At 47.1% G+C, this 15,881-nt stretch overlaps 1 protein-coding gene across 20 annotated transcripts in view; it reads left to right on the top strand.

Moving 5' to 3' along the window:
* Nucleotides 1–15,881, top strand: part of LOC128890487 (protein muscleblind) — a 281,109-nt gene that overhangs the window by 80,409 nt on the left and 184,819 nt on the right. For 2 of the 20 annotated variants that reach the window (XM_054149028.1, XM_054149027.1), the window contains one exon: nt 5,023–10,191. The exons of the other annotated variants lie outside the window; for them this stretch is intronic. In XM_054149028.1, the coding sequence (XP_054005003.1) occupies nt 5,023–5,106 (84 nt within the window). In that variant the 3' untranslated portion in view covers nt 5,107–10,191. Of the gene's footprint in view, nt 1–5,022; nt 10,192–15,881 lie in introns of those variants that run through there. 20 annotated transcript variants of the gene reach the window in all.

The following is a 15,881-nucleotide window of genomic DNA, read 5'->3' as shown; positions in this document are numbered from 1 at the left end:
GTAGGGTCCGTGAGTTTTCGTCGTGGCCGTATGAGAGACCAACGAAGAGGACATTCGTGATCCGTTTTCGCTGAAAATTTTTGTTTTTCTATTCTCGAAATTAATCGCTATTTATTAATATTTATCCTCGGTGTTGAAATTGAAACCTGGAGAAGAATTTTGTTCGTACGAAGCTTCCTTCTCGCGACTATCGGTGTTGAAAATCCGTTGGGTACGCGCGCACTCGACAAAGAAGCTCTTGTTCGGTTCCCCGAGCGAGCTGCTGTTACGCCTCAATGCCATGCTTATTAGAACCCGTCTATGAAGGTAATTCAACGTATTCTTACACGCTGACAGTGCACTTATTTTGTCAAATAACAAATTGCTAAAAGTAGAACGCTTCCATCAATGTATCGGATTGCTTCTTTGAATATGATACTCGTTGCAGTAAATTATAATAATGGTTCGCGTGGAAATTTTATTCGAATAAAAGCAAGTTTTACCATCGCGAATCCACAGAATCCTTGTCTGGATAAAAATTTGATTAGCGAATGAAAAATGAATGGGTCTTTGTTCATTCCTCGTCGAATAGATATCGAGTTTAAATTATGGAATTAAATATTCATCAACGAACGGATCCAAGTTTAATTGTTCGACCAAATACACGTCACGAATAAATCGATATACGCCGATTTTATTTGTCATCTATTTCGTTTCATTTCTGGCTAGTGCTCGTAGCGTCATATCTCTTTACTCCTCGTTGCTGCCCTTGATTTACATGCTTGCACAATACGCCTCCCGCTCGTTAGAATTGATTAATTAGCAGCGCCTTTATTATACCATATTAATGCGACACAACACGTGCCCACTCTAAACTTAACCTAAAATCCTAGATTCTTGCTAAGGTCAAACAAGGTCCAGCTAGTAAATTTTTAAGTTCGCGTGGATATCCTATGAGCCAGATCTTGTCAAAGACGTACCATTCGAAACGGACATTATTTCTGACTCGACCCAGCGCAAAATGTCAGATGCAAACCAACACCGAGGATAAAACTGTCCGCGTCCATTGCCAAATTAGTATATGTTCAGGGGTGCAGAGCTAGCAGCTGGGAAATTTGTTTCGCGGCGAAGTCACGTAGCCAGGGGGTGCCGAATCGGAATCCGAAGACGAAATCGACAACTTTATTGGATAAGTTTGGGGCTGGCGGAAATGAAGAAAAACGCGATCATTGATCTTAACAAAAGTCGCGATTAGTGGGGCGGACGTGATCGAACGAACTCGGTATTTCTTTGACAAAATCCAGCCCGCTTCGCTTTGCATTTCTCATCACATGGTGGCGGCGGCGGCGGCAGCGGCGGTCCTTTGCCATCTTCCCTTCCTTTCTCTTTCCCGCACGCTCATTCACGACGAGATCCTGTTCTCCTTCGCGAGGATCGGCTCTCCCTTCGTCGTTTCGTTCTCCAGGCTCCCTTCCCTTATCTTTCTTCCGCTTCTCCTCTTCTCCCACTACACGGGCCCTCTATCAATTTATTTTTCTCTTTTCGGAGCAGTGGACCGCGTAACGAGCAACGTAAATCAATCGGTTGGCATTGTGGCTTCGTTCCTCCGGCAGCGGTTCTCCGCCTCCGCCACGAACACCTCCGTATATTATAGCTTCTTCGTTCATCCAAGTGGACTACTTTTTCTCCGAGCAACTCGAACGCGGGTATCGCCGCAGATAATTTTGTTGCAAAAACGAATGGTATCTTTTTAAATTAACCCCTTTGTGCCCACGCTTAGATGCGAGCTGCAAACAAATTACTCGGCGACGAGTAGTTCATTCCCAGTTTCCTGCAAACCAATCGCAACTTTTCTGTGACATATTTTTTATCAAACACATGCTACTTCACTTGTCTCCAAACGGCGTTGGATTCTTTTCCAGCTAACAAAAGAGCGTCGAAGAGTTATTGGCACACAGCTTGCCAGGTTTTTAACATTCAACAGCTTCGCTCGGCAAATTGTCCCGCAACTCGTGAACCGAGGCAAAACGAAAAACACGAGATAAGGGCGAGAATGGCCGTCGGAATATGATGAGAATAAAGGCAGGCAGGGGTCGGCGGAGATTCTGGAAAGTTCGATCAGGGCCGTGCAAAGTTGAGGATCGTTCCGCCCCTCTTCGATGCTCCGATACTACGTGCCGAACGCTTTAAGAGGCTCGCCTACTTTCGAAGAGAACGCTTGCCTCCTTCTTGCGGAAATCGAATATTTTCAACGGCGTTCTCCTCCTTCCCCGTTGTGGTCAGATGAAGGGAAAAACTGTTGGCATCACCTCTCGACCCGCGTGCCGCTACCGACGACGATTGTTCGTAGAATACAGTTAAGAGTTGGAGGCCGCTCGTTTTCTGGAGAGGATAGCTAACTCGTCGTAATAAAGATCGTTGCGGGTAGATATAAACTGGTTAACGCGAAAAGCCTCGGCGAGTCCGCGGTGTAAACGGTCACTGCCGGGAAACCGCGTCGAAGAAAAAAACACGAAATTAAAAGCGTTTTACGCGCTCACAGCGTAATACCATATTTCGCTAGAGGAAGGAAGAAGGATAACGAGGGACAGCTCGAACGGTGGAGACCAGGTTTACGTAAGGTTCGCGAAACCAGACCTCGTTTCGCCTTGACTCGTATACGCGTCGAGTCTCGACGTCGAAGCCCCGAGTCTTTTTTCTCTTGTCCACCCCCACTCTCCACCCTTCTTCTTTTTATCTTTTGGCCTCTTTCTCTTCCCGTCTCTGACTCCCTTTCCCTTTATGTGCTCGTCCGCTCCTTTCGTGGCCAGTTTGCATTCACCTTCGTTACGTTGCTCGCTTAATGTGATTTCAGTCTTTCGCAACGATTTTCACCGGATGCCTCGTAAAGGAGGCGCGATATCTTGATTCGCCGAGAAGCACTTCGGGTTCCCGAAGCCTTTGGGCGATCGATACACGATCCGTCGGCGCGATCTTTCGCTCGCCGTACCAGATCATCCCTGACGACCAGTATTCCCGGCTGATTTGCCTGTCGACTCTGTACCCAATGGCGGTCTGGGTATTTACGCGGTGTTGCGATTCGGAGCAGCTACGACAAGAAAATCTGTAGGACTCGTTGTTCTCTTTAAGGAAATTGTACACCAGCTCGACCACGATGTATACACTTGAAAATGTTGTCAGGTTAACGGGAGTTTCTCCGAAACGCGTCTAAGCCTGAAGGGACAAACGTTATCCCGAAGTACGCCCAAATTTTGCCCTGGAAGTGTAATAATTCGGTCGGACGAGCAGGCTGAAGATTATGTCGGGTCGAAGTGTAATGCACGTAAGGCAGGCGCGCGGGCTGGCTCCGCGCTCGCTCCGACGATAAGAAAATATTAACAGGGATGCAGAGGTTATTTCGTGTGATAGGATAAGGTGAGGCGGAGGCGTTAAATAGGGCGCGTTACCCTCCATTACTTGCAATTCTCTGTCATTAAACTTCCCTACCGTTCGCCAGCCTTGCTTCCCTCACCCTTTTCCTGCAATTTGTTTCTTACACTTCGTACTAAATAGATCTCCGTTTGCCTTTCTCTCTTTCCAGCTGCCATTCTTCGAGGCCTCTATTCCTCGGACCGTCCCCCGACCCGTTCTTCACCCCGTCGCTCTTTGCTTTTTCTCTTGTTAGCGCTCTTTTCCCTCGCGGTCCCGCCCTTATTATTTCTCTTCTTCCTTACGCGTCGGTAGCGCTAGATTCACCCTCGAGACTGGATTTCCACGGCAAGGTCACCCGGAACTTATCGCGGATGTCCAATGGGATGTGCTCGAGTCTACGTTCGGGCGTGCCTCCTCGTGCATTCGTTCTTTTTACCTTCCATTTTGCATATACACATTTCTTTTACGGCCTTTCTTCTGTCACCCCTCGTCCATCCGTTTCACGGCTCGAGCCCGCTCAGTCCTCACCCTTTCCGTTTCTTATTTTTTCTCCATCTTCGCCGAGTTCGTTCCTAGCCATTCTCCCCGCGTCTGCCGGAACAAATAGGAATTTCAGCGGGCGGTGACGTGCTCGTAAAGCGCAACAAGTTGAGCCCGAGCTGAAGGGTGTGTCTCGAAAAAATATTGGGAATTAAGGGAGCAGCGAGGGCCTCGGCCTCGGTAGAAAGGATATTTCGCGCGTCTGCAATTTTCTTCTTGTCGGCTGTCTGTTTATAAAAGGAACATCCAGCTTCACCGCTGAGAATGACGCGACAAGCGCGAAGAAATTCAGCCGTAATTCGCGTTCGTTACGGAAGCATTTTCACCTTTGTTTTTAGCCCCATAAGCGAGAAACCGATGCAAGGTCTCTCGTGTAAGATTCGGTAGAACCTGCGTCAGTTTTCCCACGATCAAACGATATTTACCATTGGAACAATTTGGACATTTCGAAACGTTAATTTATCGACGCGCGACTACGATAAAGCGTAATATCAAGCATGACGATCTACGGTCTTCCGCCATCATACCGAAAGCAATTGCATTCCTCCGCGGTACCATGCTGGTTCTTTGGATGCAAAAAACTTTCCACAGCCACGTTTCACGTCGTCATTATCGTCGAATCGCCTTCCGCTGAAAAAGCGCACCATCGCTGGGGACAGGCAATAGACGGACCAAGCAAGCTTGGCGCTACGCACCGAGTGAAATACACTTTTAATTATAGAATTGTAGCTTAATCGACGAGTTCGTTTAAAATATAAACGAAACGAAAAATGTAAATACAAAGATATACACGAGACATGTGCAAGATACGTTTACCGCATCTGACATTTACGCTTACCTGGCTCTGATACTCGACTCGTTGGAGCCAATGGGGATTTTCAGCAAACCAGTAGCGCATGATTCGTTTCTGTATTTACATTTCCGTGATTCGTGAAAGTTGCCTCATCGGCAAACAGCGCACTCCGAATAGAGTCATCGTCGTGTTGCAATGTACGATGCACGATACGGGTCAAACTAGCAATTATCCTGATCGCCATGTCTTTATTTGATTTGATTTATTTGCTCATGTAAATCTTTTTTTTTTTGTTTCAGGTAAGCATTGTCGGAGTACTCGCTGTGATTTTTGAATTCATTTACGATCCGAGGAACCTGAAGGGTGATTGTTCGTGCAGGTAATCGAGTCGATACAAGTTAGTTACACACTTTACGCTGCAAAGTAACTTCGAGCTCGAGTATAGTAAGCCATTTGGCGTTAAGTAGTAACCTTTGGAGAAACTAATCGTTAGGTTGACCGTTAAATACGGTGACCATGAAAATATTTTCATTGGCCGTAGCTCTGTTCTGGTACATGGTACATCGGAGGCCAGGTACAAGGTCGCTACGAGCGGACTACAAGCGGGTTCTCGTGGCTTTTACGAGCGTTCGGTGTCGTCTCGTAAGTCGCACGCGCTCGCGTCGTGATACTTTAGCTGCTCTGGAGTTTTGTCGGCGCTCGTATGGCACCGTGAAGGGGATCTCGAAAGGGCCGGGAGTAATCCCACGGAGGCGTAAAGCGACGAAATACGGGTGGAAAAAAGGGGTTATACCTTTTTCATGGTCCCTTAGTCGTGTTTCCGGGCTGGGCGGCTTCAGGCATTCGCACTAAAATTTGCACCCTCTCGGGCCCGCAATGGACGATCAGATACGTAGCGCGACGTAATAGAGAGGCATTTGCGTTGATAATTCGATCGTCCGCGCGAGCTTGAAATTGCGGCGAAACTGCGAGCGTGCTTTGTTTGTTAACCGTAATTTCAACTGTCGAGAGAAGCGATTGGAATGCCATACTACAAAGGAACTTGTAAAACGCGATCTCAGATGTAGACGGTGAGCCAGAAGGTACTGTAGATTACATTAGAGGTAGAGTAACGTTGGGTTGGATTAAACAAAAATTTCAGACGACACGCGTCGAATCTACTACAGAGAATGGTCTTTTCTCTTGCCTTTCTTCCCGCGTCTTTTTTTTCGTATAATGTCAAATTCTATCTTACATAATGGCTTCTGCTAGGGTTCACATAAATTCTTTACGTTGTTACCAAGGTAAAGCGAAGTAACTCCAAAAGAAACGAAAAGTTGAACGTGGCAAGGTAGGAAATAGTGTTTGTTTGTTGAACGCCTTTGTTGCGCGTAAAATTGCAACGTGCCCGAGCAAAAAGGAAGAGAGGAAAATGAGATTGAGTTGCAGACTACGGACCAGAATCAGCGAAGACGTTGCCGCGAACTTGAACGTTATAACAATAATAAAATTGGCGCGCCAAGACGGTGTCTTGTATCGAATCGTACGTGGAAGTCATAACAAATAAGAAACGTCAGAGTATTCGTAAAATTTGATTACGCGTATACGAGACTGGGAAAAGCAGAACAAGCAGTGTAATAATAAGCAACGAAATGGGAACAGGATCTGCGGCGAATGACGAAACTCGAAGGGTGAATTAATAGGAACAAGCTTTGAATTATCAGCGTGAAATGCAAAATCAAAACGAAGTAAGACGCAAACGATACGACTCTTGGACGAACGAGATAATAGACGAGCCATCGCGAACTATACAGCGAAGATTAATAAGAATCTACCGATGCTTCGCGTTCGAGAAAGTTGAATACAAAAACGAAATCAACCACTGTCACACCGGTTGTATCGTTAATGTTGCAAGGGGATACGAACACAATGAAAGTGTTAAATAGTTGTATAAAACGAGAACGTAAACCCGACTACGAAACATTAATCAGTCTCTCGTGGCTTACCGACTGCATATATTACTGTCAACCGAACACTGTTGCAAATATGTACTATTTCTCATTCTTCGCGAGAGTTTTTTTACACTTTCTCTTTGGCGCGTAAGTCGTCTGGGGAGTTGGGCGTCTCGAGGCGAATGCACAACGGCCCGAAAAGTTTGAGAAACCCTGCGCAGGATCGTTCCGTTCGCGTATCGTTCGCAAATTCCGACAGGGCATTTTGTCATTCGTGTCTAGAAGTTGAAGCTAGTCTCGGACACGGTACGACGGCGCCGAGTTTTCGAAGTGGATAATTACTTGGTGGTCCCCTCGCCACCAGCGAGAATGTGCCACTTGGTTTCGTTCCAGTAAGCTCGACTTTCTTCTTATTATCGGGACTGGGGAAGTTCGCGTCCCCGCGGTTCGAGCTCGTCGCGCCAAAAACCCTCGACGCTCTCACCGCCGCCAAGGGAAATGAATTATGCCGCACGACCAGCGTCGCCGACTCGTCTCCGCCTCTGCGACCTCGAATCCGTTCGATAATCGCATTAATGAAAATGTCCGCGTAGCGGCACGGAATTTATTCGATATTATTATTGGTACATCCGTTCGAGGCCGATAATTTGACGTTTATAACAGTCAGCCGAAAATCGCATTTATGGCTGGCCGCGTCAATATTTGATCGCGCCTGGCCGCTTTGGAATCGCTTTATTTCCAGGATGGTTTTTAGAATTTTCGCGTTTCGCAACGAGGAGCCAATCGTGTAACTCGATTTCCTTTTTTACTTTCCTTTACTTTACACTTTCCTGATCCACCAGACGGACGCGACGGTCTAATAACGATCGATTATCTTAGAACGCATGATAGCCGTGTTCGTGGGTCTTGTATCGTCCGCTACAACGTTCGATTACTCTGCGAACCCGAGGCTCGATCACCGTGAAATTCTGGGCATCGTGGTCACGTCACTGTGAGAACTGAAACCTGTTCGCTCCGACAGGAACCGCGTACCGGAGGCTGTGCAAGTTGGCGTTGTTCTAAGCACGACGGTTTTCTTTGTTCTCGGCCTCATTGTTCCGACAGCGATTAAACTATTTTTTTCCTCGGGCATATCATTTTGGTTACGGCCAGCTCTATCGATTGTCTAGCTACCGTGTTTCTATGTTTCTTATCGCCCCTGAGCTCGGATACCGTTTCCACGCTTCAGGGTTTCTAGACGTGCTCGATTCGTCGTCTTCAAGATTTTGATCCTCTCGATGCTAATTCGTTCCTGTTGAATGCAAATTAATGTATTCGGAAACTGGTCTTGGTTCCCGGTGGAATACACCGGACCGTTTGATCCGCTGCACACGGATGTTCCTCGGCCTGTTACGCGAAATATACCTAAATTACCGTAGCTTGTACGTCGTGTTATCGATGATTGTGAATCGCTCGAAGGGAAGCGTTAGCGATTGAAAAGAAATAGATTTGCCAGGATCTAAAATAATATTTAGACTAATTTTACCGAGTACTCGAATTCGATTTGGTCGGCGTTAATAACAAAATCTGGGTCAAAATTTGCCGCAAACTCCGATGTACGCTGTCGTGACTGCAAATTCCAATCAAACAAATTGCAATAAAAAAAAAAAAAAAAAAAATATTTAATTGAATCGCACGGTGTGTTTTATCGGAGATCGATATTCGCGACACGCATTAACGTTTAGCAAAGTCGTGTTACCGTCGTCGCGACGGAAAATCGCGAGAAAACATTTGGAATTTAAATTAGCCTTTCGCGCAACTATGGACAAATAGCGGCTTACTTATTCGTACGCCTAATAAACGAGCTGTTTGGTAAGACTGTCGGATCGCCGAGCTCGTTACGCTTTCACAGGAGGGGCGTCCTCTAATCCATCTTTCCCGAGGACACGACGCGCGAAGTAGAGAGCAGAAGATATTGGTATTCCCGGCGAAAATATGTCGAGCCAACGAAATTCCGGCGGGGGCGGCTTCGGGAGCCTTTAAAGTCGCGAAGTCGCTCGAAACAAATTATACGAGGAGACGAGGACGAGCGAAACGCGCGTGTGTGCGACGCGACGCGTGCATTTCTGGAGAAGCCGCGAATACTTCTCTTCCCTCGGAGACCCTCTTTTGTTATTTTCCCAGCGTGGAAGGAGGAAGAAGAAGCCAACGCACGCGAAGGGCGAAAAAGTGGGTAGGAGGTTGAAGGTGGAAGCGTAGGTGGATGGGAAACGCGAGCAAGAGAGAAACGTACGCGCGAGTTCGGCGAGATACGGTATAAAATATACTTAATCTGTATTCGGGACACGATCCCTGCCCAGCCGGCTGCCTAGCCGACGGAATACAAAATTCCCGTATTCAGATGCTTTGCGACAGAAATTGACTTTATTGAGGTTTATTGATCCGCAATATTGTGTTCCGCCGTGGCACAGCCACCCAGCCTTCGCGTGCCACGACTGTGTCGAATGTGCTCTGCAGAGCTGTGTGCGAGTGCGAAACTGAGCGATTCCACCCGATACGTGTGCGCACACGTATCGACTCTTTCGTTTCTGTCCCCCGAGATACGCTTTACTTTCTAGCGTTGCACGCCACCGGGACAAAATCCCCAAAACCGGCCGATACTGGAAACAGTTCTCGACTCTGCGCGAAACCAAACGTGTAAGGGTTGCCCATCTAGCATGGAACCTATGCGAACATTCGCTGTTCACAAAATTATAAATTCTAACGATGGAGACCGCATCAGAAGGATCGGTGTCAAAGGATACAGAATAGAGGCGTGCTTTGAAGAGGCCACGAGCATCGCCATTGATTACATGTTCGCGTCTATTTGACCAGAAATCACCTTCGTTCGCGGATGGATACCGAAATACAGAGTATCGCGAGATCACTCGTGAATACGAAACTGGATATCCGACAAACGAACGATATCATAGGCTGTCAGACCGATTCGTTTATCGTCATTTTGGCTAATCCTTTCGGCAAAAAGAGAATTTCAATTTTGATTTTGTAGTCTATTACGGACTAGCAAAGTTTTTAAATAACTAAATTCTTCAATTAGTAAATACGAGTTTGGAAACGTATGTATGGTTCCAAGTTATGCTGCCATTCTCAAGAAATAAAACCGTGTTTCACTTTTCTTCCTTTCGCTCGTCGAGTCGAGTAACACATTTTCTCGATCGCTTCGATCGTGATCTATTTTACATCCAGGCTTTTACCATTTCGCGTATTCAAGGCGCCAGTGTCGCGTAGTTGCACATGTTCTTCCGTATTTAAATTTAATTTTCTTCCCGAGAGTACAGCGGAGGTGCCACCTTTTCCCGGGAAACCTTCGCCCTCTTTCCTTAGTTCGGTCGAATCTTGCAAATTTTTAGCTGAGTGCATATCGAGCTTTTACTTCGCGCATCCGTACATGCGGAGAATCGTCCAAGTAGAGGCGAAACGTTACGTCTTGGGCATGCAGGTCGCGAAGAATCGCGTGTAATGAAAAGGGTGTCGACTTCGAAGCTTCTCCGAGCGGTCCAAAGTACCTACTTTTATCCTACGCGTACATTTATTTTAAACGTTTGATATCGTAAGGAAAAATGTCCAAATATCAGCGTCCTTTCGACTCGAAAAGTGGTGTTCTCCCTTAACGGAGAAGTTGCTCGAAGGCTCGCCACGGGTCATGCGTATATCTGTATGCCAAGAAACGTTGTAACGTATAGTTGAGGAAGTATTTTGCAGCACGGGTCAGGGCTGTTCACACTTTCACTTTGAAAGATTCGGCTTGTGTCCTGGTTTCGCGAACAGCCTTCGGCGATGGGCTTGCGAGGACTCCGAACCGCGTCAAACCCAACCCGAAACCGAATCGTTTATTGCGAACTGTTACCTGAAAACACCACCACTGATCCGGAAAAGGACTATTCGCGATTAAGAAAATTAGAGCGAGCAATTGATCGGAAGCGATCCGAATTAGCCAACGGAAAGGGCATCGCGTTTCGTCGAGGCAAAATAATAGGACGAACTTTGAAGAATTCAACGCGTGTGTCGAAAAACGAGCCGGCTAATGGACCGTGAAAGAGTAGGAAGCTTGAGAAATCTTGCTCAAGGAAGCCGAAGAAGAGTGATCGAACCGAAAAAGAGTATAAAGACGAGAAAGGACAGAGATCGAGCAAGAGAATGAGAGAACGGACGCTTAGAATGGGTTCCTATCGGGCTGAGAATATTCCCGTGAAAATTGTCAGGGGCACACGAGCACGACCACAAGCACGAGCGCGAGCACGAGCACGAGCACGCACCCACGCGTGCCGTCTCCAAATGTTTTTTAGGGGAGGCTCGAAATACGCGGGAGCTACTGTCGTAAAACTACACGGTAAAACACTTACAAACTATTGGTCGGTGCGGCATTAAATGCGGCTCACGTACGACATAACCGTCGCGTATACGAGCTCCGGTAAATAACTATTCGCGTTCGCGTGTATTTTCATGCGAACCGAGAGCCGAAAACGCGGTAACGCGTCGCGCGTTACGTTCCGTTCGGATCGTGCGCGAAAGATTCCACGTTTTACGCCCGTTCGTTCCCCCCGTAATTCCCGGGAAAGTGTTTTTCGTGGCATGGCCGAACCTGGAGACGCTCCTTTCTCGAGGAATTTGGGAGCAGATATTTGTTTCGGCGCCCACGATTGCGTCCAACGCGGAATTCTCCGTTGAAACGTTCGGTACGTGTCGACGATCCGAATTTCCATTCGTTTAAAAAATTAATTCCTGGTCATGATTCGCGAAACATAGGGTTAAGTGTCGCAGTATACAAGAGCCGAAACCTGACACTTGCAACTTAATATCGAGATCTCGCGACACGATTTATCAGCCGACGCAGGCGGAGCGTTGTATTTTACTCGAGTTTTCATTCTACGACGCGCTCATACATTAGCCCGCTCGTAATTCACACGCGTACGCATAGCAACATGCTCTCACGAGGCAATATCGCGCAGGACACACCGTGGTAGCAGTATACCGAGCATTCGAGTAAATATGCCCGGAAGTTATTCCCACCCGCGACGTGCTCAAGCGAAACGATAGTTTTGGCATGAGCGTTGTCCACGTGCGCGAAAATCGAGACCGCCGGCTCTCGTTAAGGATAGGTAAGGGTAGTCGAATAAAATGTAAAATGAAAACGACGTCGAATATAGCGTAGCTTGCTAACCAAATGCACAAATAATTGGCGAAACACGATAAAAGGTCGTACCTAACACCTCGAAAGACCCCATTCCCAATCCTTTGGTTGCAGGATAACGCGCCAGTGCCTCTTTCGCGAGAACCGAGTGGAAAGTGCTTCCAGTTACGCGCTCGCGCGCGCTTAACTCGCTCGCGTTACCTTCTGTACGTAACCGTCCATAGAAAGAGCAGAAGGTTGGGCAAGAGGAAGGAAGCTAGCGCGACGGAGATACAACAAGCGAGTTAGAGGGCGAGCAAAGCGAAAGAGGGAGAGAGGAACTCCGAAGGAGTGATCGATGGGGTGGCGTCCAAGCGTGTCTAAATAATTAGCTGTCTCTGTTCCGACCCCACACCGTTTGTAGCGGTTGCCCTATAGATAATACACCGTACACGATGCGTGCATTCACTGACTGTGTCCTCGTTGAAGGAGGACGAGGCACGCCAACGAGGGAGCAAGACCGCCAGAGAGACTCGTTTATAACGGAGAGAGAAAAAGACAGGCGAGGGAGACACAGCGTGATTTGCTGAGCCACCTGGAATCATGAATCATCCGTGTCGCGTATGTAAAATTTACGGAGATTCACGACACGATACAATTTCGTGCAGTTTTCGCAGCTTTATGGGTATATTCGACGCGCGTACATCACGCGTCGTTCGCGCGTAAAACAGAAAACAGAGTAGCGTACGCGCTCCCGTGGACGTGGAACTCTTTCAAAAACTGAATGGTAGAAGAACGACGATTGTGTCATCTTTCACGATAGGGCCGTGACTTCGGTTAAACTGTGCATAGCTTGTTTAGCTCCAATAGGCTTCGTTGCCATTCATTCGTTGTTGATTAATACCCTGCCGGAACTATGAATGCAAAGCACGGTCAATTACTTCTAATGCATAGTTCCTCTTGTACGCTCTATCGTTCGGATTCCGGGTGACCCGTACTCGTTGTAAACATCGAGTCATCCGCATCCCGCGTCATCTTGGTCTCCGGCGTCTTCCATCGAAACCTTCCCAAACTTTGCCCCAAGTTATTACCCCTGCTCCTAGTCCAAAACCTTTCAATCCGAATGCAATATTGCAGTTGCAGCTCATTCCGGATCTATACCAATCTCTATGCTAGTCGGAACTCTGTACAAATTCGAATTCAGCTGCTAGCCACGTTGGACATCCGAGTTGCGGAGTTTAACAAACTTTGTTACAGACCTCGTAGTTTTTCCCGCAAGAAAATTTCACGCAGGAATCGGGAGAGTTTTCAAAAAAATGGTAAAAAGTGTAGCAACCAACGAAACAGGCTGTGTTACAGTATCGGCGGCAGGTCTTGCGGTGTCTGATTAAAGCGTCTGACACGGTACGATCCTCCGTATCTACTTCGAGAACTGATCTTTCTTTCTCTCGGCGATACGTCGCGCGTCCATCGGTAGTTTTTTCTTCCGCGTCTACTCTTGAAACGCATCGGCGTGTTCGGATTACTCGGTTCAGGGACATTTTGTTCAGAGTTGAAATCCGTAAGTGTGCCGTGTCGCGTAACGTGTCGTTCGACATTTTTCTCGTTCGATCAGTCGGTTTACTACAGCCTCGATACAATCGTTGCCGGGGGGGCTAGAATCGGTAATGCCCCGACGTTCGCGGCTTATACGTCGCGCGAGTCGTCGGATAATGTGCAAATCAGGCAACATAATGGCCCATTATGCAGGATCGATGCCATGGAAGGGCTGTTGTGCGCCGTGCGAGCGACGCTTCACGGACCGAACACATTCGTGCATCATGCAGATGGTAGGCGTGGGTGTGCCTGCTGCCACACATATTCTTCGTGTACGCACACGTTCGCAGGCCAGGCTTACCACGCGCACACTCGTGCGCGTGTACCATATAACGTAGCACGAAGCCAGACGCTTAGACGGTCGTGTTCGCAGCCGTAACCGAAGACTCGCGCCCCGTGAAATTAAAATCAACCACCTTTAACGGTGCAATCTCCGTCTCCCACCTACGGCGGGATTCTCTTTCGTCTGGCTCTTCTTTTCGACGTTACCGACACGTTGCCCCGTGGAAAGTGGAAGATTAATGGAACATTTCTAGACCTCCGACTACGCAACACCGGTTGCGCGAACGCGGATATTTTCGACGTCTTTCTCGCGTATGACCGCGTCTCTCGCACCGAATAAATGCACCGCTTTCTATGAAATTATTGGTCTTAAAATGAACAGTACGGATTGCGTAAGAGAAACATATTTGATTGCTAGTCGGAACATTCTGCAATGTTAAACCCGGTTCACTGTTTCTCAAAGGTAACAACTCGTTGAAAGAAAGACTCTCTGTAGATTCCGAACTTGAACGAGGCTTTCAGTTCGTGCTGCACCCACTTGTCAAGTTCCCGCTCGTTCCCCATCGTCTAAAAATCTTGAAAGACGATTGCGATGCGTACGCCTATGTCTCTATTGTAAATGTCGAACAGTGGTCCAAGCATTAGCTTTTACGATAACTCTCGATCCCTCTTTGTTAACACCGCAACCGTGTCCTTTGCTAGTCTATAGCGAAACGAAACTTCTCAAACTATTGTTAGACAGTTTGTATGTTTATATTCGCCAAACGCTACGGTGATGTTTTTGGCAGCAAGGAGTGTATTTCGTTGTAATTAAACGTTAGAGAAGATTATGCGTAACGCGAGTATTATTTTACCCTAAGATTTGTTTGCCCATCGAACGCACTGTCCATGGCTATCGAAAGCGGAACAACGTTTTAATTTATAATACTTTGAAATTTCACGTTTATAGCCCGCTATAGTAACGGAATAAAGTCTGTTCTTCCGTAGTATATCCGCAGGTATTAACAGAGTTGCCTTGAATTCTGTTTGCCTTTACCGTTGCCGGCATCGCGAGTTTCCATTGATTTCACGCAAAACGGATTATGAATAGCAACTAACGAAACACAAAATCTCTGTGTAACCGTTTGCCAAATGACCTGTGTACAGGGATTCGTTTAGTTGGGCTGCTCAAACATCGATGAAGTTAGTTTATATTCCCTTGATCTTCAATTGGAAACACAATCAGTATCCTGTTTAAATACCGCCGGACCAGACGGATGGATACCTCGGGCGAAAGGGAATAGAAACTTTCTGCGAAGTGAGCGCCATTGAAAGAAAACTTTTGCGCTTTGATCAGCGGCCGTTAAACAGCCTGCAATTTCGAACGAACCGCTACTAGTAATTTATCGTGTTTATTGTTATCCGAGAATTCCATTACTCTTGTTTCAAAATTCCACTAATACTCTTGATATCGACCGAACCGATACTTTAGTTGCGTTGGCAGATATTCTTGGTGAATGCTGAGTGAACAAAGCCGTCGAAAAATTTGTTATTCCCGTCGCGTGAGCCGATTTTTGGCGAAAACCACCTTCCAGGAGAATTTCACGCCTGTCCAGGTACGTGGGGACCGCGGTGACCGAGATATTCCGGGTGCGTACTGGTACCACTGAACTTTCGCGACGAAATCAACTAGAGGCAATTCCCAGAAGAGTCTGCATCAAAGAAAACCAAATTTCAGGAAAGTTTTATCGATGCAAATATTCTTTTTGATTTAGACGTCCCCAAAACACATCACGTCCGGCTTCGTTGCTACGTTCGCGAGCAGGAAACAACTGCCCTGAGCGTGACTGGACCCTCGTGGGACTACACCTCTCGTATAACTGAATTCCAATGTCGTGACTTCGACATTCATATTTTTCCCGGATATCGCCCGCTACGAGAGAGAATTTCGCGAACGGTGCTCTCGCACGATGTCTGAAATATTTGGATACGCGAATAATAGGTGCTTGTTCGTAATTGGAAACAATCGTAACGACGAAACCCGAGGTCTCGACACTTTTCGAGCAGGCTTTGAATATTTTTGTTCAATGAACGTACGTTGGCGATCCGCGCGTCCCACGCTATGTTTCCTTAAAAACGAGCATCGTAGTCGTAAACACTTGTTTCGTCACTCGATCGTGGTAGCAGCACCTGAGAGTCTACCAGGCTGGCCGTATTTCAC

Source organism: Hylaeus anthracinus, unplaced genomic scaffold (assembly GCF_026225885.1).
Source record: "Hylaeus anthracinus isolate JK02 unplaced genomic scaffold, UHH_iyHylAnth1.0_haploid 12000, whole genome shotgun sequence".
Lineage (NCBI taxonomy): Eukaryota > Metazoa > Arthropoda > Insecta > Hymenoptera > Colletidae > Hylaeus > Hylaeus anthracinus.
The sequence above is the reverse complement of the archived record's forward strand: the minus strand, read 5'-3'. Positions and strand labels throughout refer to the sequence as shown.